This window comes from Aaosphaeria arxii, assembly GCF_010015735.1.
Source record: "Aaosphaeria arxii CBS 175.79 unplaced genomic scaffold BU24scaffold_11, whole genome shotgun sequence".
In the NCBI taxonomy this organism is placed as follows: domain Eukaryota; kingdom Fungi; phylum Ascomycota; class Dothideomycetes; order Pleosporales; genus Aaosphaeria; species Aaosphaeria arxii.
In genome coordinates, this window is record NW_022983484.1 from 127277 (window position 1) to 149466 (window position 22190).

Sequence of the window (22190 nt, forward strand, 5' to 3'; positions counted from 1 at the left end):
CTACGACGTACGAACCTTGTGAGTATGTACTCGTACACAGTCTACAGTGTATCCTGTACTCTATTAATCCCACAACGTATCCACCACATGTCAAAATGTGATGGATGGGTCATGGATGGCTATCGTTGTCGATAAGGATCTGGGATTATGATGAAAAGCCAAGTCTCTGTTGAGGGTGCTGGTCTGTCTGGGCTTGTATAGGTATAGCGATGTGGGTTATGTACCGGTATTGATGGATATTTTTGTGTGTATAAACATATTGGTATTGTTTTTCTTTTGGTTAGAGACGAGATCATCATGGATGGATTGGGTATGGGCAGCCCGAAGGCCCCGAAGTAGGAAGAAATGGTGTCGACAGGCTGACCAACCAGGAGGCATGGTTGTTGATGATGAGAGTCCGACCGACTAAAAATAGGGGGAGTTAATGGACGGGACATGCGACCCGCCTGGCAAATGCAATAGCTTGTGCCCGCTCACGCCACGCCTGATGAATTTGTGATAATATTGAAGAAGGGTTACCCAGGCCAGGTCGAGGACGAGATCGAGGACGTGGTGACACCGGTGGCGATGACGATTACGGTCTATAGGAGGAAATAAAGAAAAAGAAGAAAAAAACAAGGAGCAGGATCAGGAGGCTAGAAAAATATTGGAAGGAAGGAGCAAGAACAGAAGACAGTATAAGACAGGACAGGCTTTCCGCTGGGGCTTGGCTGGATAGAAGAAGTTGTTGTTTCAGCTGGAGTGTCTCCCTCTCTCTGGATGTCTCTCCGTGTATGTTTTTCTCTCCGTCTCTGTTTTTTGTCTCTGAGCACCTTTGATGGCGCCCTAGTTAGCGGGCGACGGACGTTATATTAGCTAGGCACCTAGCCTAGGTGGTGACTTCGCGGGAAAGGGGGGGGACATGATCGTGTTAGTTATATTTGGTGTACGCCGTAGGTACGATCGTAATCTATTCGCTGCAATGACAGTAATCCATTACATGTTACGGAGGATAGACAGGCGTGCAATAATCAATACAATAATACTTACGGAGTAGAAACAAGTGACAATCAAGCAGGAGAGAGGAGAAATGATGCAAGAGGCACGGGGTACCTGGCAATATTGTAGTTGATAGTGGAGAATCAATCAATTAATGGTGAGATGGAAGGAACGAAAGAAGGAAAAAGGAAGGGAAGGTACGACCGTACGAGTAATTGATGTACAGTACATATGTCATACACTGTGTTGATGCTAATGATGGATGATTGTTATTCACTATTCCTACCTAATCCCTGATGTTACCTGATACAGTGATACCTTTCCCCCTACCTCTGATCTCCGTGCCTTACGAGTTGCCTCCCTTCCCCCCAAGAATAGACAGAACCCATAGTTACGGAGTAATAGGTTGGGTTAGCACTCTTACACCCTTAGGAGGTCCTCCGTAGCCCCTTCTTCCCCCATTCCTCGCCTGTTGCTTTTAGTTGCGCGGCCAACAAAAACATCACCGTTCCTCTAACCCTTCACCAATTCTTTCCCTTCCCCCCCCTTTGGCCACCCCTTCCCCCAATCCTATCGTTCAGCCTGTGTAGTTACTTGTCGTTTGTGTGTCTGTGTGTGGTTGCGTGTTTTCTTTCTTACCCACAACACTACTCTCTTCCTTCAATCCCATCCATCTTCTACTTCTACTATTGTTCTGTTGTTCATCACAGTCGTTTTAATAATTTACCCTTCCTCTCGTTACGTATCACACCCCTTTCCAGCCAACACCACGCTCGCTGCCGCGCTCTGTATCATCCAGGGGCCGCGACCTCGATCAACACCGGAAAACACCACATATCCGCTCAATCTACACAACACACAAACATCCACATTCGCTACCAATCTGTCCCTGGAATCTTTGAAAACGCGTACCTTCGATTCACCTCTGTATTCTATTCCATACCTCTTCTCATAGTATCAACCTACACCCCGTCCATTTTCGAGAGGCCTCGGCCTCAAGCTGCTCCGTCAACATGAGTTTCGTCAACAACAACTCACGCATGTCGGTCTACTCTACCGCGTCCGCCGCCGTCCCTCGTCCCGCGAACCCTTCTTCCCAGGTCTCAACTACGACACTCCTCAATGCCCTCCACACTTCGTTTTCCCATAGTCAACCCTATAATCTCGAGGCAAGCACCAGCTTGGTAGTAAATACCTGGGTAAATGCGAGGAGCATCATCAACGAACGTATCGGTGGCACAGTCGATCTCGAGTTGGGTCGTAAGGCTTGGGAACACGCCCGCCGTCGAGCAGAAGATGGCTGCATTGTGCTAGGGTTTGCATACCCCCATTTCCCATCGTACCATGGTTCATAACTGACGATTCTCAATAGCTCCCTGCACGAATCGACCCCTTCGTTGTTTTCTCCCTTCATATCCGGCCTGCCCCTCTCCATCCCCGAAAGCTTCTACACGAGTCTGGAAGCTCTCCGAGCTTTCACACATTGCGTTACTCCCCAGAACCCCTCGTACCCTAGGCACTCGTCTTTGGCCGCTATCTTCACCATCAATCTCCAGGGAAACCTCGTTGGTGCTGAAATCAAGCTGTCTACTTCCGGCATAGATACTAAGCAGGGCCTGCTTCAAATCCCAGCAGAAGCTGGTTTCCGAGCCTTCGATGCATTCTACTACCTGAATTCGAGCTCCGCCAGCAAATCAGAACGTGAATGGCTAAACCTCAGGCACCCCTCCGAGTATTCTCTGCTCAACCGATCCGGAACCTATGATCCTCCCTCGTATCTCCCGGATGCTGACGACGCGGCCGCGGCCGAGGACTTCAGGGCCAACCTGAAAGCGATCGGCTTCAAGGGAAATATGCTCCAGAATCTACTCAGTGCCTTGGCTGGATTGTTGAAACTCGGCGATACGCTCGGCTACCTGATCGACGAGGAGATGCTTCAGTCAATCTGCGAGGAATGCGGTGCACTTTTGGATATCAACCCCTTGACCCTCCAACAGAAGCTGAGCGCCAACGACCGTGAAGTGGCCATCGGTGGCATTTACGAGGCCATCGTTGATCGCGTCATTCTCCAAGCGAACGCTACCATCAAGGAGGATATCCGCAAATCGCGAGCCCCGTTCTCGGCAAACAGTAGCGATATTGATCAGCCCGGCATTCTCACGCCCCCTTCGGAGGATGAACTTGGTGATATCGTCAACATAACTGTCGTTGAAGTTCCAAGCAAGGCGCTGGGAAAGGCCATCGCGCTCCGTACCATTTTCGACGATAGCGATGGTATCAATTCTGAAATGAAGGAAGATGGCGTTCCTTTCACGTCTGCCGGTACATCCGTCCTCGAAAACATGAGAGAAGCTGTTCAACATTGCGAAGCTGATCTCGGCGTTGAGGGAGCTGCCTACAGCCAACGACAAGTGGAACTCGAGAGGCGAGAGGTTGTGCTCGAGAAGATCGCTCTTGACATTCCCGAGGAGGACAACTTTGTCAAGGAGATCCTGATGCCCATCGAGGGCGAAGGCGTTGTCCTCGGCAAGCAAAACCGCTTTGATCTACCAATGGCCGTGGCGAGTAGCCGAGTCTGGTTCCATTTGGCTCTTCACCCCAATGACAGCCCGCTCGCAACCCTTACGCAGGATTTGAACAAGTCCTGGAACGCTGGCACTTTGTCACGGCAATTGAGAGATCTTAGATTGCCGGAATGGGCCAATCGCCGCAACAGGAGTCTTGATTTCACAGCCGACTTTGATCATCAAGAGTTCTACGAACGCTACCATTTGCTCGGCTGCATGGAAGGCAAAGATGGGATTCAGAACTGGATCCTTACCCGTGGCTGGAGCAACGGCGAAGTCGTGGTAGGCCACCAGCGAGTCTGGATGAGAGAGGGCACATGGTGGGAGGCAGAATCCCAGCTTGATCTCAAAGGACAGGAGGTCGACTCCAACAACATGCTAGGCAACATGGTCGGAGCTGGAGGTCTCGAAAGTGGCTACTCCACCCAAAGCCCTGGCATGGGTAGTGGTTTCTTTCCTCCCCTTCCCGAGAACGTTGCTCAGGACAGCCAAACCCACTTGCTGGGCCACCGCCAAAGCCAGGCTACCTTGGGAGCCCGCAGTGGACTGGGTGCCAAATCGATCGCTCCAACAACAGCACCCACAATGAACAACCGCCCCGGTGACTACGGTTTGGGCAGCAAGGGAGACGAAAACAAAGGCATCACATACTACGACGCAGAGAGTGGCGGTAACATGGTCGTCACCGAACAACCCATCACCTTTTCCCGTAAGGTATGGGTTGCCTTCGTATGGGCATTGACCTTCTGGATCCCCTCCCCTGTTCTTAAGTGGGTTGGTCGCATGAAGCGTCCCGACGTACGGATGGCATGGCGAGAGAAACTTGTTCTGGTTTTCATGATCCTTGTCTTTAACGGCGCCATTATCTTCTACATTGTCATTTTCGGCAAGCTCCTTTGCCCCCTGAAGGACAAAGTCTGGGATCGCAAGGAGGTCGGCTTCCATCAAGGTGAAAGTGATTACTGGGTCAGTCATCGCGGTGTCGTCTACGATCTCACAGACTTCTGGAGGAGACAGCACAGCGATATGAACATCAAAACCACCTCGGATAACATGATGCCATTTGCAGGTTTTGATATGGATCCATACATCATGCCACCCCTGAATGTTGCATGCCCGAAACTTGTCACAGGCGACACTCTTCAACTCATTCCCAATACCACCGTGGAAAACGCTAACGCTCAGCATATATCTGGCAAATTGGCCAGGAGCCCCAAAAGCGCTCTTGCAAAGAATGACTGGTACCCGAAGAAATTTCTTCCCAAAATGGAAGAGTACAAGAAGGGCGATCTCGTTTGGGAGAAGAAGAAGATCGAAGACGAGGGCAAAAATCTTAACCATATGTGGTTTACCATGGGCAACAGAGTATACGATCTGACGGACTACTTCAATACCCTCGACGTCATGGACAATTATCCAACATACCAATTCTTGGATTCGGAGCTGCAGAAGATGGTTTCCAATTATGCCGGTACTGATTTGAAGGAGGAGTTTGAAAACAAACTCAACGCAACCGCACAGGCCGACAATCTCGACTGTCTGGACCGCATGTTTTACATTGGCAAGACCGATTTCCGAAAATCAGCCAAATGTCAAGTCAACGACTACATCCTTCTCGCCGTTGCAATCATTCTCTGCACAGTCATTGGTGTCAAATTCTTAGCTGCATTGCAACTTGGGTCTAAACGCCGTCCCGCAAACCAAGACAAGTTCGTCATCTGTCAAGTCCCGGCATATACCGAAGGCGAGGATCAACTGCGTAAGGGATTGGACTCTTTGACTGCACTCGCCTACGACAACAAACGCAAGCTGATCTGCGTCATTTGCGACGGTATGATCGTTGGTGGTGGTAACGACCGACCGACACCCAAGATTGTGCTCGATATTCTTGGTGTTGACCCCAAAGTGGACCCTCCCGCTCTTCCGTTCTGGTCTGTCGGCACTGGCAGTGAGCAGCTTAACTACGGCAAGGTGTACTCGGGCCTCTACGAATTCGAAGGAAACGTCGTTCCCTATGTCGTCGTCGTAAAGATGGGCAAGGAATCAGAGCAGAGCAAATCGAAGCCTGGTAACCGTGGTAAGCGAGATTCTCAGATCTTGCTCATGAGCTTCCTCAACCGCGTCCATCACCGATCGGCTATGAATCCCCTAGAACTGGAAATGTTTCATCAGATCAACAATATCATTGGTGTCGATCCAGAACTCTACGAGTACCTCCTCATGGTCGATGCCGATACTATGGTCCAGCCTGATTCTCTCAACCGTCTAGTTGCAAGCTGCGCAAACGACTCTAAAATTGCAGGTATTTGTGGTGAAACGAGTCTGGAGAACGAAGAACGCTCTTGGTGGACCATGATCCAAGTTTACGAATACTACATTTCCCACAACTTGTCCAAGGCTTTTGAAAGTTTGTTCGGCAGCGTCACCTGTTTGCCTGGCTGGTAAGTTGTACAGATCCGTCCTGCATTCTCTGCTAACCGTAATAGTTTCTGCATGTACCGTATCCGCACTGCGGACAAAGGCAAGCCTCTCATCATCTCCGATAAGGTCATCAAGGAGTACGCCGACTGTGTCGTGGATACTCTGCACAAGAAGAACCTATTGTCCCTCGGAGAAGATCGTTATCTGACAACCCTCATGACGAAACACTTCCCCAGCATGTCATACAAATTCATTCCTGATGCGTACGCTTTCACTGCTGCGCCTGAGACTTTCAGCATTCTCCTCTCTCAGAGACGTCGCTGGATCAACTCTACCATCCACAACTTGGCAGAGCTGTTTTTCCTAAAGGACATGTGTGGTTTCTGCTGCTTCAGTATGCGTTTCGTCGTCTTCATCGATCTCATTGGTACTCTCATGCTTCCGTCCATGTGCGGTTACCTTGTCTATTTGATCTACCTGGTCGCCTCCAAGACGGGTCAATTTCCTCTGATTTCCATCATCATGCTTGCTGCCGTCTACGGTCTACAAGCGATCATTTTCTTGATCAAGCGACAGTGGCAACACATCGGGTGGATGATCATCTATATCCTTGCCTTCCCTATCTTTTCACTCGTATTGCCTCTGTACTCCTTCTGGAAACAGGACGATTTCTCCTGGGGTAACACACGTGTTGTCATTGGAGAAAAGGGTGCAAAGAAGCAAGTGTTGTCAACCGATGACGAAGGCTTTGATCCCAAGAGCATTCCTCTGCAAAGATGGGATGACTATGCACAGGCAAACGGACTTCCTGGACGTCGTGGTCTCGCTGGCCAGACATCAGAGAAGGGCCACAGCGCTTACGATGATGATGGCTACGAGATGAACGACATGCAATCCATATACTCGTCGGTCAAGCCAGCGTCAACCATTATGTCCAACATGCACCACATTTCCCACATGCCTCCACAGTCTCCTGGGCCTTACCAAGGATTGCAGACGCGACAGTCTACCTATTCCAACTTCTCACGCTACCAAGACCACCCTCAAGGCCAAGGTGATGGCCGATTGATGTCCATGGGAGGTATGAGCGACCATTACAACGCGTCACCCTATGGAAACCGACCTGGCTTCCAGAGCTCAGACAACCTCATGGCATCGACGCCGCCAGTCCGTGGTCGCAGCCCTCTTGGCCACTCCGCCTCCAGGCCCGGAAGCACCGCCAATTTCCAAAGCCTAGTCAACGGACCCACTGATGCACAAATCACTGAGGTCGTGCAAGCCTGTCTTCGGGAGGCTGATTTGGACAGAGTGACTAAGAAGCAGCTTGTCGCCCTCGCCGAGCAACGACTCCAGACCCAGCTCACTGGAGAAAGGAGGATTTTCCTCAACCAACAGATCGATCTCGAGCTTGCGAACATGTTGTAGATTGTTAAACTGAATGTCGCTTTGTAGCATTTTTTAGAGGAGTTGTTGTTACTTATGTCCTCCATGACGGATCTCTCCTGGTTTTTCTGTTTATTTTTTATATTCCTGATTTCATCCAAGCATCTGACGAGCATATTGTCATTCCTTAGCTCTGCATCTGGCGTGCCGTTTTGGTACAAAAAAAAAGGTCTGGGACCGGATATACGGTCACTTGCGCATCTGAACTACAATCTTGACTTGTCTTCAGAGTAATCTAATAGGGTGGGGAAATCATACATAGTAGTCAATGAAGATACAACATAATATTTCATACCATAATCAACCGTCCAGTAGAAAACGTGCATCCTTACGTAGAATCCGTTAAAGGGGTGACAGAGCAACTGTACCCAATGTGCCAAGACACGGGTTGGTCGTCAAGGGTCAAGGGGAGCTGTCGCGGCCCATAGCTCCGCCATCACCGCGCTCCAACCTCACGTCACACCAGACCCGCACAACCGTTTCCTTCTCGCATCCCACTAGATATACCCAATGGCGCCCCGACGGATCGAGCAAGATGAGATTGAGAAGTACTGGGAAATCTTCAGCTCGCTGTCTCAAGGATCGAATTTCCTTGATGGCGCACAAGCTGCACCAGTACTCAAGAACAGCCAACTGCGAGATGACCAGTTAGAGCGGGTGTGGGATCTTGCAGATGTGGATAATGACGGAAAGCTTGACTTTGAAGAGTTCTGCGTTGCCATGCGTTTGATCTTCGACCTCATCAATGGAGTATGTAATCTCCCATTGTGCTTCCATTCCCAAGGGGAATAGCAGCTACTATATAATTCCCAGCAACATATCAACTAACGCAACACCCCAGGAATCCGTCGACGTACCCAAATCCCTCCCAGACTGGCTCGTTCCCGAATCCAAGGCCCACCTCGTGCAAGCCAGCCGCGCGCTCACGGGCTCGCAACCCGCCTTCGAAGCCGTCGAAGACGACGACGACACCCCCGGCCTGCGGGACGGCTTCGACTGGTACATGTCGCCGGGGGACAAGTCCAAGTACGAGGAGATCTACACCGCCAACCGGGACCACCAGGGCAACATATCGTTCGAAGCGCTGAACGGGCTCTTCGACTCGCTCGACAACGTGCCGGACTCAGACGTGCGGTTCGCATGGAACCTCGTGAACCCGAAGGCGAAGGAGTCGGTCGGCAAAGACGCCTGCCTCGCCTTCCTCCACATACTCAACCAGCGGAGCGAGGGGTTCCGCGTGCCCCGCAGCGTTCCCCCGAGCCTGCGGCAGAGCTTCGAGAAGGCGCACATCGACTACGACGTCGAGCGGACGGGCCAGCGGTGGGCGGAGCGCGCCGACGACAACACGGCGGCGGGCAAGAAGGCGAAGTTCGGCGATGCGTATCTAACGCGGCTGGGGGTCGGCGACCGCGCGGGCAGCTACGGCGCGAAGGCGCGGGGCACGGATTTCGGGGGACGCACCACGGAGGACTGGGAGGAGGTGCGGCTGAAGAAGCAGCTGAGGGAGCTGGAGGAGAAGATGGAGAGGGTGGAGAAGGATGCGGAGAGGAGGCGGGGCGGGAAGCGGGATTCCACGCCCGCGCTCGTGAAGCGCGAGCTCGAGACGCTGCTGGACTACAAGCGGGGCGTGCTGCGGGAACTGGATAGCGGGGACGGCGGCGCGGTGAAGGGGCTCGGGAGCATCAGGGAGGATATCCAGACAGTGCAGGAGCAAGTCGATGGCCTGCAGAGCCATTTGGATAGGAGGCAGGAGGTCCTGGCAGACCTCAGGAGGCAGATCGACGACGAGAAGGCGAGTCGATGAGGGAGGAGGAGGAGCTTTTGGGGTTTGATGTGTTTAGAGGAAAGTCACATTTGCCATTTTTTTATTCTTCTTCTTTTGAGCCAGGAGAGTACGAGCATCATCAATAAAAGATTGCATCTGCCAGTTCTACATACCAGCGCCTGACTTTGTTGCATTGTTCCCTCATATAGACATAGCGGTTGTACATTCACGGCGTACTTATGAACCTTTTGCAACACTATGCAGGCAAGATGTGACTGATAGGCACTGAAAGACTTAAGGCAGGACGGACGATTTGTGGTATGTTAGGATACATTGGTCGAACTCGGGAGCCGATGTATATGACTGTTAGAATTTTGGTGTAGTGAGTGCGTTGTATTTTGAGTATGCACATTGGGGAGGACTTGTCATCCTAAAGATAGGAAAGGTTTGCTTCAGGGCAGAAATAATTCCTAGATCATTCATTCGCTATGCATTCTACAGGTATACTACATGATGCCCCATGCCAATATCAAATCATACATATATCATCACATAAAAGAAGGAGCAGCAGACGACCCATGCTCTCTCCAACTAGATATAACCACTTTCAGCCATCCCTCACGTCGCCGAAAATGAACCGTCTCCAATTATCTCCAAGGATCCTCACTCCCTCTTCCAACTTCCACCCCTTGACCTTGCATATCCTCCTCGCGATGTCCTCGATTCGCGTGTCCATGTGTTCGCCAGCAGTGTGCAAGTCGCTTTCTATGAGCAACATGTGGTCGGGCACAATCTGTATCATCTCCTCGAAGCTCTTCGGCGTCTCGCCGTCGAGATCATCTGATAGATTTATGGCCGTGGAGAAGCTCGCGAAGATTTCCACTGGGATGGCTGGGTTGAGGTACTGTTTGAAGTTCGATGCGTTTCCCGAGTAGGAATGAAGACAGATTCGGGGAGGATATGGGGGACTTGTTGTTTCGGTGTCTACCTCGCTGTGGGATGTTTCCGTTGGCTGGCTCGTGCCTTGTTTCTTCTTCTCACGCTTGCTCAGCACCTTCTTCTCGTGCCCCTCGTATAACTCTTTCAGTGTGTCGAATACCATGCCGTGAGCTTGCACACCGTGTACGCTGACCGCCCTGTTCATCTCCGCCGCAAGCTGGAACTGCATCTTCACGATCATCTTCTGGTGCTTCATGTCCACTCGGAACGGCGTCAACCTCCTCCCCTCACGGCCACCTATCGTGAGCGTCTTATCACGCTTATCCTCTAGGTCCGGCGCCCACGGTTCCGGCACCCTGAACGAGCGATCGAGGCCAATTTCCCCCACCTGAGCGAGCGGATACTTCTGCAACTGCCTCTTCGCCTCCGCCAGGAACTTCTGAAAGGGCGTCGGATCCGGCAACGCACGAAAGATCCTCAAGTCCTCCTCGCTCGGGTCGTCACGACGAGGCAACAGCACCCTCTGATAATGCCTCACCTTCTCCTCCCCCACCAGATCCCTCAGCGCATCCACATCACCCACGTCATCGCCCTCCGCGACGTACATCTGGTGCGAGAACCACGGGTGCCACCCAAAGCACGGCACTATCCTCTCGTCGTCCGACCACTTCTCCGGAAAGGGGGACTTCACGCTGTGGGAGTCCGCCACGGAGGTTACTAGCTCTTGGTCCTGCGACCGCGTCGCCATGACGGTGAGGATCCGGGTTTTCATCGTCTTGATGGCGGGGATGCTCGTCATGGTGTCGGTTGGGTGGCAGTGGGCGTCGTAGACGCCCATGGACCAGGGGAAGGGTTCTTTTTCTTGTGGGGGGTTCATGGTTGTTAGCTGTTTGACGGATTTGTATCAGTCCTTGGATTGATAAATTTATGTGTTTGGGTTGTAAAATTGGTGTTTTTGTAGCTTTGGATATTTTGAAGATGGTGAATGTATTGCTGGTGTTGATTGGAGGGTTTGGTGATGCTGGATGACGTTGTTCTGCGCGTTCGAGGGCGCTAGTACGGAAGGGGTACTGTGCTGCCATGTTGATGAACGCCCTGTTAAGGTCGGGCTTTTCAACGTCACAGCCATGAGTTACGAGGTAGGATGGTGTAATAGACGAAATGAGTTTTGTTCTGATCTTGAATGCCACTTTTGATCGAATTCGTACAATTTGACCTAACACATTCAGCCAGTCTTCTAAAGTAAGGGGTTATGGAGACATACATTACCCTATCCAGCCAAAGATGGTATCAACTAAGTAACTTCAACTGATCCTAATGGGTAGCGGAGGGGACTCCCCCAAAATGGTAGTTGTAGTGACACAGAAATAAGTGATAAATCCAAGTCCCATGAACACGTACGAGCACTTACTCGATAAAACAGAATAGGTATTACGGCAAGGTTGAGAAAGGCCGAGGGCGGTTAGGCCTGCCTGCCCCACCATGAAATGGTACAGAATACACTGCATGAACATACGCGCGGGATCTCGGGAGACATGGTGGTAGCTATGGATTGGGGAAATGAATTACGAATTAGTGTAATGTTGCTCGGCCTTGTGAACTATAAGTAAGTATTGGAAGGTGTATATAAAGTAGCCGGGTGCTGTTAGGTCTTTGAGTGCTCGCTGTGCGACCATTTCCCCTTGCCATATATATAAAATCTTTCCCCTGTAAGAGGTTACAGCATATCTACCCTATATATCCCAAGTTTCAATTACGAAGATACCTCGTCTACCATCATGACAGGCCGCCTCGCCAACAAAATCGCCGTCATAACCGGCTCGTCCAGCGGCATCGGGCGTGCCATCGCCATCCTGTACGCCTCCGAAGGCGCCTCTATCGTGTGCTCCGACATCCGCGAGGATTCGCGGCCTGAGAAAGCCGAAGAAACGACCCTGACAACCGTCCAAGAGGTCGAGAAGCTCGGCGCGAAGGCCATCTTCGTAAAATGCGACACCTCGCAGACGTCTGACGTGCAGAATCTCATCACGCAGGCGGTATCGCACTTCGGCCGCGTGGACATCATGGTGAACAACGCGGGCATCGGCATCGAGGGGAGCGACCCGCGGCCCATCTGGGACTACCCGGAGGAGTACTGGGACAAGACGCAGGCGGTCAACCTGCGGGGCGTGTTCCTGGGGACGAAGTATGCCGCGCTGCAGATGAGGAAGCAGGAGCCGCATGCGAATGGCGATAGGGGGTGGATTGTGAATCTGGGGAGTGTGTTGGGGCTGAATGGATCGAGGCAGACGGCTGGGTATGTGGCGTCGAAGCATGGGGTTGTCGGGCTCACGAAGACGGCGGCGTGGGATTGTGCGGAGGATCGGATTCATGTTAATGCTATCTGTCCGGGATGTAAGTGGTTCTGTTTCTTTCTTTTTGTTTCCTGTCTGGTGACTTTCTTGGTGTATTGGGGGGCTACTTGATGTTGTCGAGAGCTGTGTCATTCAGAGTGCTGATATCAGACAGATACACATACTTCCTTCACGGAGGAGTTCCTGAGGAACAAGGACCTCAGAGAGAAGGTAGAGGCGATGCACCCGTTCCGTGGAATCGGTAGTGCAAAGGACGTCGCGAGAATTGCGCTCTTCCTGGCAAGTGACGACGCGGCATGGGTGACTGGAATAGGTCTTCCTGTTGATGGAGGCTACAATAGCATGTAAAGAAGAATTCGAAGTAAAGGACGCAATAACGAATCCTACGATATCTCTAGTATCTCTTGTTCATTGGGTAAAGGCATACAGAGCACCGAATGGTGGAGTCTTCACTCACTGCTAAGTCCTAGGAGAGAAGAGTCCGTCAACCCATGCGAAATGGTATCTATGTGCGTATGAAAAGTGAACACTATATCCTCCCACCATCCGCCCAGCGCCCAAACCCCATGCTTTTTCATACATCGATTATCATACACATAATACAAGGCGTGTGGCGTACGTAGATCCTGTTGTGATATATGCCTGACAATGGCATCCTTACATCAATCATTGCTTCTCGGCGACCTTCTCGGCTTTTTTGTGGATTTCTTTCTCGGTTTGCTCCAGGGGCTTGAGAACTTCATCTGGTAATTCGTCCTTGGCGGTACGGCCTTCTTTCGCGGTGGCCTTCTCCAGCTCCAACTTCTCCTCAATGAGCTCGTCTCTGGCCTTTATCGAATCCTCTACCTGTTCCACGGCTCGTTCAATTTCGACTTCCATGTCGGGAAGGTGGAATTGTTCGGCGATGAGCTTGCCGTTCCACTTTTGCAACACCATGACGTCCTCGTCGCCGCCGTTCGTCTGCTGTTCAACTACTCGAGCCACCTCCTGTGCTTGCTCTTTGGTCGGTCGTGGCGCAGCACGAGAGATTGCGCGCGTGGGATACATCAAGCCAGCGGTGTAGACTTCGTCGAGCTCCCAGGAAGGGTGGGGAGTGGGAAGGTTATGTTGGAGGATGAAGTCGAGATGTTTCGAGCCCGTCAATGCTGTTCTGGTCAGCGGAGGTCATGATGGATATTTCCGACCTGAAACGTACCTTTCCAATGAGAGTATGCTCTATAAACTAGATAGAAGAACGGGAGATTGGGGATTCTGCACAATATCGTCAGCATTGAAGTGGATATTTGCAACATGTCGAAGGACAAACGTACACAGGTATCAGCATGAAGGGCGCCGTGAACGGCATGGCCACAACGCTCCACACCAATTTGTTTCTATGCATCGCTACGCGCTCCGAAGCCATCTTCTTCAAGATCTCGGGCACCTTGTTCTGGTGGAGGTAGAGTCCCGGGAACATGACCTGGTATTTCTCTTTCCCATCCTCAATTGCCTTCTTCCGCTTTGCGGTAAGTGCTGGGATGGTCTTGAGTCCCCATTCTTCATACGGTATCCTCTTCAAGAGCTGGTTGCCGTAGGTGGTGACCTTCTTCTTCCAACCCAATGGGGACTTCTCATCCTTTTCCCAGTTCACCCACAGGTCATTGGCTTTGAAGGTAGCTTTGTCGAGGAGCGAACGTTCGCTGGCGGCCTTCTCGTGCAGCTTCTCACAATAGATCAGCGTGCGGCGCGTGGAGATGGGCAAAAGGAAGAGGCGCATGTCGCACAAAGGTTTCTGGGGGGAGAAGGAATGGTGGTGGTGGTTGGCTATAGGCGGAGGCGAAAGCTGGGCAGGATGAGACAGGAGCTTTGGAAAGTGGCAGCGCGCGGGCGCACGAAGGCGCAGGTACAGAAACAAATTTTAGAAGTGGGCGACGCGAGACATGATGGGTGGTCAAGCTTGTGTATTGTATATTTTCTGTATGGGACGGCGGAATGAGTGGTAGGGTGGTGGTGGCGGCGAACATTCAAGCAGCTTAACTACGAGTAGATGGTTTCAACGATGACGAAGGAGGCACAGCAAAGCACTCGCCACTAGCAAAACACCGCGGCACCGAAGAAGCACCGCACAATCCAGCACAACACGGTAGAATTCAGCACAGAGACAGCACAGAGATACTCGTAGACCAGAACAGCAGAGGGGAGAAAGGACAGGACAGGACATGGGATGTAGCTCGGACGAATTAGATGGAGATGAACAGCACTGGATCAGACTAGACCAAAAGGGAGCGGATCAGCACCAAAGTGGACTAGATCATCTAACTTTACTGTTAAGCTTGTTTTGTCAATTCTTAATTGGGTTTGGCGCCTGACTGTCACAATGTCTACCTAAGCTATGTCCTCCAGAATAACGGTGTGCAAGACTCCAACTGTAGACGTCGCAGAAAACTGATCTGACAGTAGCAGAATCCCATGGTTAAAACTAAAACGATACGAGATGGGTGAATGGGTGGATAAATGATATCGTAATGTTGTAATTCAAGGCATTGCCGTACTATGATTCAATTTCCAAGGCATTTTGGGTTCAGGATCCATGGTTATCAGTGCCCGAGGTAGAATCACATGAGATGATGGATGCGGAACTGGACCTGGGGCGGAGCTGCCTTGCTTTGAGCTACCATAGTACGTACACTGTAGATACCTACCTAGATATGTACTTACGACTTCCTCGTACTTGCTCCGCTGTAGACTCCGTATTTTGTAGATACATCATACATCGTGCATCGTGCATGCGCAAGGTTACGAGTGACTAAAGAGTAGGCATGCTAGCTAATGGTTGTTCCCTGTCGCTGATCACGAACCTCTTAATTTCCCTGCCCCGGTCATCCCCAAAAGAAACACCACCAAACACTAATTACACACTGACACTACACTGTCTGCACTCCACTCGCTCTCTCGTAAACAGTACTCCTCCTCATACACACACAACCCCATCGTTGAACAACAACACCAACAATCATCCATTCTTTTCGTTTCCATTCATTCACCTAACCCGTTCAATCCGACGACTGCGTCTTTGGAATCCCGTTTCCAGTCATCCACAATCGCCTTCCATGTCGCCCAGAGCCGCATCAGTAACCCCTACATAATTTCCCAGCACTGCCGCCGTCGCTCGCTGTCCGCCAAGGCGAGCGGCTGGCGCCCTTGATAATATACCTCACCTGCTGCCTGTGCTGTCCCTATCATTCATCCATTCAGTCGTCCTCTGGCAGTCTTGCGTGGTGAGATCCAGTCAAGTCCTCAGCCACCCCAGGGCAACCACAGCGGCTCCCCTTCAACGGCGACGGCGAGACAAGCATGCCCGGCCAACCCATGGTCGACCACAACAATGGCACCCCAATAGCAACCTCACGCTCCTCCCATGGCCACCTCCTTCCCTCCGCCCTGCCTCCTCCGCCCTCCTCATCTTCCGCACACTCCCCTCGTCCGCTTTCTGGAGTCTCTGGAGTCTCTTCGATCAATCGCGACCGCGCCTCCGAGGATCTAGCAGACGGTGCTGCTGTGCGGAAGTCCCACTCTCATTCCATATCTTCCAATCCCCACACCCTGGCTTCCTCCAAAGGTAGCACCGCGGCGGACAACCGGGACCGTCAGCGCGCCGTTCGCACACTTCCACGTAAGAAGAATTCCACAGATTCGACCCTTCTCTTCGCATTCAACTAACCGTGCCATCCGCAGCCTGGGTGCAATCCGCCGAAGAAGACGAGAATGCGGACCCAACGTCCCTCCTCTTGCCCCGGACCCCCACGAGCATCCGCCCCGCCTCTCACAATCATATGCCCACTCCCAAAGCCAATGCTGTAGCAGGACGTCACTTCGATCATGTAAGAGAAGGAACTCCGGTCACCATCACTTCGCCTGTCGCCGAGCACGCCTCGAAATGGCAACAATTCGCCAAAGCCTCCGACTACGACTATGTTCGTCCGCCGACTTCCAATCGAGGGCAGGTTGTGGACGACGAATGGATGAAGGAGAACATGCCCGATCTGGAGACTCCGTGGGATCCGATAGACAAGGATGAAGAGGAGGAAGATCAAGGGTGGTGGTTGTTGAATGCGAGCAAACGGCGTCGCCGCATCATCCGTACTCACAGAGTTCTCATGAATCACCCAATGGTACCCGCTGCGTTCCGACTCACCGTCCTGGCTTTTTCCTGTCTTGCGCTTGGTCTTGCTGGCTCCATCTTCGACAAATCCACGACCGCGGGCTGCGAGAACAACTCATCTACCTGGCTCGCCCTAATTGTCGACATTGTCGCTATCGTCTACACCACCTACATCACCTATGACGAGTACACCTCAAAACCTCTCGGACTGCGTTCTCACAATGCCAAAATGCGACTCATCTTCATGGATTTATTCTTCATCGTTTTCGATTCGGCCAATCTCAGTCTGGCGTTCCAGGCTCTGACGGACGAGCGTTGGGCTTGCGAAGAGACCGAGATCACGAACTTCTGTCGATTTAGTAGGGATATTTGTGTGCGACAGAAGGCGCTGACTGCAACATTGCTGATCGCGCTCGTGGCGTGGTTGATGACTTTTGCCATCAGTACACTCAGGTTGGTCTCCCCGGATGTCATTGGTAGTCCCGTTGCTAACATTTGTGCAGACTTATTGAACGAGTGGCCCGGTAGCCCATTCTCTCTTTTCTCATCCGTACTATTAGTTTTGCAAACACATTTCCTATTCTGCTGAAGTTTCTCCCTTGTTTTCCGCATCGAGTTCGCTCAAGGTTAAAGATCCAAGGCGTTTCTCGGTCTTCGGTGGGCACATACTATCCCTGCGTAGTTCACATTTCCTTTGCATACATGGTCGTTGTTGGCGTTTTCTAGTCCTTTTGTATCTCCTCCCCTATGATTCATGGCATCAACACGGCAGCCCAATTGCACAACTGGAATTCTCCTTGGGTCACACTTGTTCCGTTCTACTCTGTTCTCTTCTGTACTTTTCTGTTTTGTTTTGATTGCCACATAGCGACTCTTCCATCCCGCTCAGGATTTGGGATTCTATTAATATAGCGGCTGGTCCTCGCGGTGTTGTAGGGGAGGTATCAGCCTGGCCAGTAGAAGAAGTAGTAGAGATCGAAAGACAATACAAATTCCCACTTTACGCAGTGGTGTCAACTAAATCTTCAGATATTCGTACGTGTTTCATCTTCTCTTCTATGCAACAAAAGACCCGATTCAACTCCTGATGGTATACTATTCCGTACACAAACACACCCACGCACATAGATAAACCAGTACCCCTCCCCCTCCCTCTGCCTCCTCAACCTCGCCTCACCCCAAACCACCGGCCCATCCTCCCCATACACCGGATCCCTCTCCAACCACCTCACCCCCTTACACCCCTCCGCCCTCCATTCCTCCCCCTCATCCTCGGCTTTTGTTTTACATTAACTGGTAGCGATTTAGAATATGTGTAGATTTCGAAGTGTTTCAAGATATTTAGTTTTGGAAAATTGTTTGGTGGTTGTGGTTGTGGTTTGATGGATTTGGTGATAGAATACGTCACTAGTAGCGGGTCTGGGTCATGGAGTGTAGTACCAACCCTAAGTCGTGATACAATGCAAAGGAGTGAGTAACAAACAATTAATAACTCCTTTCCACTTATTCTACTCGTAACTACTCCGTACAATTTGAAATAACTGAATGGTAGGTTAAAGTAAAGATCAAATTGATAGAACGAAGATGTTGAGGTGATTCAATACATAAGGTACCTCGTAGGTCGGTATTAATTCATTAGGTACCCAGATACCTATATATTAGCGTATAATGTTGAGCCTTATGACAGGGCAGTGAGTTGACATGTAGCGAACGTCGCTAATATCATGTCACGTTCCTAGGGGAAAAAACGTTCTTTCTCTGGTATGGAATCGGAAAGATGAAAGGAAAAGGGGGTAAATTGAACGAATGCATGCAACTCGATCAAGGTTCCCAGGGTTTCTCAGCAGGTAAGCCGAGTAACAATGCTCGAGATGCTGACAAGAATCAATGTCTGCATGATGGTCTGAGTGAGCAGAGTGTGAGCTGTGCACCTGTGCGGCTGCCAGGTTGTACACTCAACGAATTGCATCATTTGTTTGTGCAATGTGGTATTGTATATGTACTGTACAGTGATTTTTCTGGGTTTCTGATGAAGGAAATCCATTGTATTGGAACAGGCCCTTGTTTGGCACTTGTTTAAAAGTACCTAGATTTCGATGTTCCCATTAGTGACCATTGCAAAGATCACTTATCATTCTGTACTGAAGGAACGAGGAAGTTACCCTATTTCAACTATAACTTAAGGTCAGGGAATACAAGCGGAATAGAAGGAAACGAGACGAAACGGAATTAATTCCAGCTGAGCCATACAGAGTGTTTAGCTACCTAGGTAGGCACATCAATATTTCTACCTATCTACAAGTACCTTGGTCAGTAAACATCTACTCATTAGTATCTACCACTCTGTAGAGATATCGAGTGCTGCCAAGACCGTTGCCTTCGCGCGGGAGCCTGACGGTGGTGATTCACAAAACCTCCCCAGCGCCCACTCCCCTCATCCTCACCCTCGAACACTGCATCTCTCCCCATCCCCTCTTGTCTTCTCCCTCTTCGAAGCGTACCGCGAGCGACCGCGTCGTTTTCAGTCCGCTATCCAGGTTCTTTCCCTCCAGAGACTCTCGTGCGTTTAGAGAGCCTTTGCCTACAAGTGTAAGTAGATACACAAAGGGACTTCCGCCGCAGCTTGCACTAGTTAGCGGTCGCCTGGACCCCGGTCCCGCACCCCGATCAACACCACGACAGCTGCCACCGCCGCCTTCAACTCCCACCTTCATATCCTCACTCCACATCTCACAGCCGCTCTCCCTCCCGCCCCTCCCGCAATAAGGGCTTCCCGAGAAGCTCTCTTCAACCTGACTTCGCTCGCTCATCCGGCACGATACCCTTTTTCAAGCGCAAGAAGTCGCCTCCGAAAAGTGTCCCGGCGCACGCGACGAACTCTCTAGCCATGGCCTCCAGTATGCCTCCCGTCCCCGCGAAGGACGATGTTCGAGCAACGTAAGTCTCTTGTGAATGCATATTTGAGCTTCTACTGACTGTTCTCCCTCTACAGATGGGCCTATCTCGAAGCCGGCGTTGAAAAGATCATGACCGACCTGCGTGGTGGCATGGACATGAAGACATACATGGGCCTCTACACCGCAATCCACAACTTCTGTACCGCACAGAAGGCTGTCCACGGCACTGCCTTCTCTCATACTAGCAACCGCGGTGGCGCACATCTCCTCGGCGAGGACCTCTACCAGCATCTCATCGAATACCTGAAGCAGCATCTCGCTGGGGTGCAGGCCCGATCCAGGGAGCATGTCGACGAAGCTCTTCTCACATTCTACATTAAGGAGTGGAACAGGTATACAACAGCAGGCCAGTACAATAACCATCTGTTCCGTTACCTGAACCGACATTGGGTAAAGAGGGAGATGGACGAGGGCAAGAAGAACATCTACGACATCTATACCCTGCACCTTGTCCGGTGGAAGGAGGACATGTTCATCGGAACACAGGAGAGCGTCATGCGATCTGTTCTCAAGCTTGTCGAGAAGCAGCGTAACGGCGAGACCATCGAGCAGTCCCACATCAAATCCGTGGTGGACTCCTTCGTTTCCCTCGGTCTGGACGAGTCCGACAGCTCAAAGTCCACGCTCGACGTTTACAAGGAGTATTTCGAGGCCCCCTTCTTGAAGTCAACCGCAGAGTACTACGACAACGAATCGAAGCAATTCCTTGCTGAGAACAGTGTTGTTGAGTACATGAAGAAGGCGGAATCCCGACTGGACGAGGAGCGAGACCGCGTGCCTCTCTACCTCTTGAGCGAGATCATGTCGCCACTGATGCGAACCTGTGAGAAAGCGCTTATCACCGAACATTCTGGCGCGCTACGAGAGGAGTTCCAGATCCTGCTCGACCATGACAAGCAGGACGACCTTGGCCGCATGTACAAACTTCTTGCCAGGATACCGGACGGCTTGGACCCTCTGAGGAATCGCTTCGAGACCCATGTACGAAAAGCGGGTCTGGCCGCCGTTGAGAAGGTTGCTCAGGAAGGCGAAAGCCTCGAGCCAAAGGTCTATGTCGAAGCTCTCCTCGAGGTACACACGCAGTATCAGGATCTGGTCAATCGTGCTTTCAATGGTGAATCTGAGTTCGTTCGGTCACTAGACAATGCCTGCCGCGAGTTCGTCAACCGTAACAAGATCTGTAAGTCAGGCTCGAACAAGTCCCCCGAACTTCTGGCAAAATACACCGATACGCTCTTGAAGAAGTCTTCTGCGAAGATGACCGAAGAGGACGACATGGAGAAGCTCTTGAGCCACATCATGACCGTTTTCAAGTACATCGAGGACAAGGATGTGTTCCAGAAGTTCTACTCTCGCATGCTTGCCAAACGTCTCGTCCAAGCAACCTCCGCATCCGATGATGCCGAGACAAGCATGATCTCCAAGTTGAAGGAGGCTTGCGGTTTCGAGTACACCAACAAGCTCCAGCGCATGTTCCAAGACATGCAGATCTCCAAAGATCTCAACACTAACTACAAGGAATGGCTCGAGGCCAACTTGGACACTGAAGACCTCAAGACTGCTATCGACGCTAGCTACCACATCCTTGGCACTGGTTTCTGGCCTTTGACCCCGCCGACAACCCCCTTCACCCCTCCGCAACTGATCGTTCAAACATATGAGCGCTTCTCTCGCTTTTATAACAACAAGCATCAGGGTCGTAAGTTAACATGGCTGTGGCACTTGTGCAAGGGCGAGATGAAGGCCAATTATTGCAAGGTCGCTGGTACCAAGGTCTCGCCTACCTTCCAAGTCTCTACTTACCAGTTGGCGATTCTACTCTTGTTCAACGACAGTGATACTGTTTCGTATGATGAGATCGCCGAGGCTACCAAGCTTCTGAAGGAGACGCTTGATCCTAGCATTGGAGTCTTCGTCAAGGCCAAGGTTCTGATCGCGGAGCCGGAGGGTGCGAAGACTGAAAAAGGAACAGTGTACAAGCTAAACACCGGATTTAAAACGAAGAAGATCAAGGTGAACTTGAACATCGGTATCAAGAGCGAGCAGAAGCAAGAAGTTGAGGATACGCATAAGACCATCGAAGAGGACCGCAAGTTGCTGATGCAGGTATGTATATCGACTCCTCTATATCCCATCATACCCCTGCTAATACAATCTAGTCTGCCATTGTGCGTATCATGAAATCGCGCAAAAAGATGAAGCACCAGCAGCTTGTCTCGGAGACCATCCAACAGATCCGAAACCGCTTTACTCCTCGTGTCCCCGACATCAAGAAGTGCATTGATATCCTCCTCGAAAAAGAATACTTGGAGCGCTTAGATGGCGATGAGCTCGGCTATCTCGCTTAAGCGTTCATCCTGGCATTATCGAATTTGCGCATGGCGGAGTCTGCTTCAACTTTATGTTCATGAATAATGGTCTTTCTTCAAATTTCTTCCCTGGCAGGGGCCTGTTAGATCAACAGGAAAACGGCGTTTAGGGAGAATGACTGGTGGATATTGAGGTTTTCACCAGCATCATCAGGTCTCGAGCATTTCTTACTTCAGGTCGAAATACTTGTAGGGGCCCTTTAGATGGTGAATACATGGGCGTGATGACATGATGCTAAACGCAGCTAGTCAATAT

The 22190-nt window shown here is 51.1% G+C and overlaps 7 protein-coding genes across 7 annotated transcripts; 5 read left to right on the forward strand and 2 right to left on the reverse strand.

The window, feature by feature from the left end:
• Positions 1–1991: 1991 nt before the first annotated feature.
• On the forward strand, positions 1992–7391 carry BU24DRAFT_413914 (glycosyltransferase family 2 protein; the record flags this gene model as incomplete). Its single annotated transcript, XM_033526185.1, has 3 exons — positions 1992–2293; positions 2351–5986; positions 6032–7391. The coding sequence occupies 3 exons, from the start codon at positions 1992–1994 to the stop codon at positions 7389–7391; spliced, it is 5298 nt and encodes a 1765-aa protein (XP_033378648.1).
• Positions 7392–8140: 749 nt separating this feature from the next.
• On the forward strand, positions 8141–9565 carry BU24DRAFT_427437 (uncharacterized protein). The gene has a single exon (XM_033529227.1). It carries the CDS (start codon positions 8155–8157, stop codon positions 9211–9213), a length of 1059 nt encoding a protein of 352 aa, XP_033378649.1. The 5' UTR covers positions 8141–8154; the 3' UTR covers positions 9214–9565.
• An 81-nt stretch (positions 9566–9646) lies between these two features.
• Positions 9647–11106, reverse strand: BU24DRAFT_427438 (Metallo-dependent hydrolase). The gene has a single exon (XM_033529228.1). The coding sequence runs from the start codon at positions 10988–10990 to the stop codon at positions 9782–9784; it is 1209 nt and encodes a 402-aa protein (XP_033378650.1). The 5' UTR covers positions 10991–11106; the 3' UTR covers positions 9647–9781.
• A 682-nt stretch (positions 11107–11788) lies between these two features.
• On the forward strand, positions 11789–12815 carry BU24DRAFT_444311 (putative short chain type dehydrogenase; the record flags this gene model as incomplete). Its single annotated transcript, XM_033530631.1, has 3 exons — positions 11789–12511; positions 12622–12646; positions 12678–12815. Exons 1-3 carry the CDS (start codon positions 11892–11894, stop codon positions 12813–12815), a joined length of 783 nt encoding a protein of 260 aa, XP_033378651.1. The 5' UTR covers positions 11789–11891.
• Positions 12767–14625, reverse strand: BU24DRAFT_427439 (uncharacterized protein). Its single transcript, XM_033529229.1, has 3 exons — positions 13778–14625; positions 13663–13718; positions 12767–13612 (listed from the first exon to the last, which is right to left on the reverse strand). Exons 1-3 carry the CDS (start codon positions 14221–14223, stop codon positions 13134–13136), a joined length of 981 nt encoding a protein of 326 aa, XP_033378652.1. The 5' UTR covers positions 14224–14625; the 3' UTR covers positions 12767–13133.
• Positions 14626–15800: 1175 nt separating this feature from the next.
• On the forward strand, positions 15801–17136 carry BU24DRAFT_413919 (uncharacterized protein; the record flags this gene model as incomplete). The annotated part of the gene is made up of 3 exons (XM_033526186.1): positions 15801–16119; positions 16182–17061; positions 17112–17136. The coding sequence occupies 3 exons, from the start codon at positions 15801–15803 to the stop codon at positions 17134–17136; spliced, it is 1224 nt and encodes a 407-aa protein (XP_033378653.1).
• A 2359-nt stretch (positions 17137–19495) lies between these two features.
• Positions 19496–21913, forward strand: BU24DRAFT_356333 (cullin-2; the record flags this gene model as incomplete). The annotated part of the gene is made up of 3 exons (XM_033523895.1): positions 19496–19545; positions 19601–21671; positions 21725–21913. The coding sequence occupies 3 exons, from the start codon at positions 19496–19498 to the stop codon at positions 21911–21913; spliced, it is 2310 nt and encodes a 769-aa protein (XP_033378654.1).
• Positions 21914–22190: the final 277 nt, after the last annotated feature.

What these genes read in the sequence shown, in the direction of transcription:
- BU24DRAFT_427438 (XM_033529228.1), bottom strand. Translation starts at nt 10,990, where the DNA reads ATGAACCCCCCACAAGAAAAAGAACCCTTCCCCTGGTCCATGGGCGTC.
- BU24DRAFT_427439 (XM_033529229.1), bottom strand. Translation starts at nt 14,223, where the DNA reads ATGCGCCTCTTCCTTTTGCCCATCTCCACGCGCCGCACGCTGATCTAT. An exon ending in CCCTTCATGCTGATACCTGT is followed by an intron (nt 13,719 to 13,777) that starts GTACGTTTGTCC and finishes GATATTGTGCAG; the next exon opens with AATCCCCAATCTCCCGTTCT. An exon ending in AGCATACTCTCATTGGAAAG is followed by an intron (nt 13,613 to 13,662) that starts GTACGTTTCAGG and finishes TGACCAGAACAG; the next exon opens with CATTGACGGGCTCGAAACAT.
- BU24DRAFT_427437 (XM_033529227.1), top strand. Translation starts at nt 8,155, where the DNA reads ATGGAGTATGTAATCTCCCATTGTGCTTCCATTCCCAAGGGGAATAGC.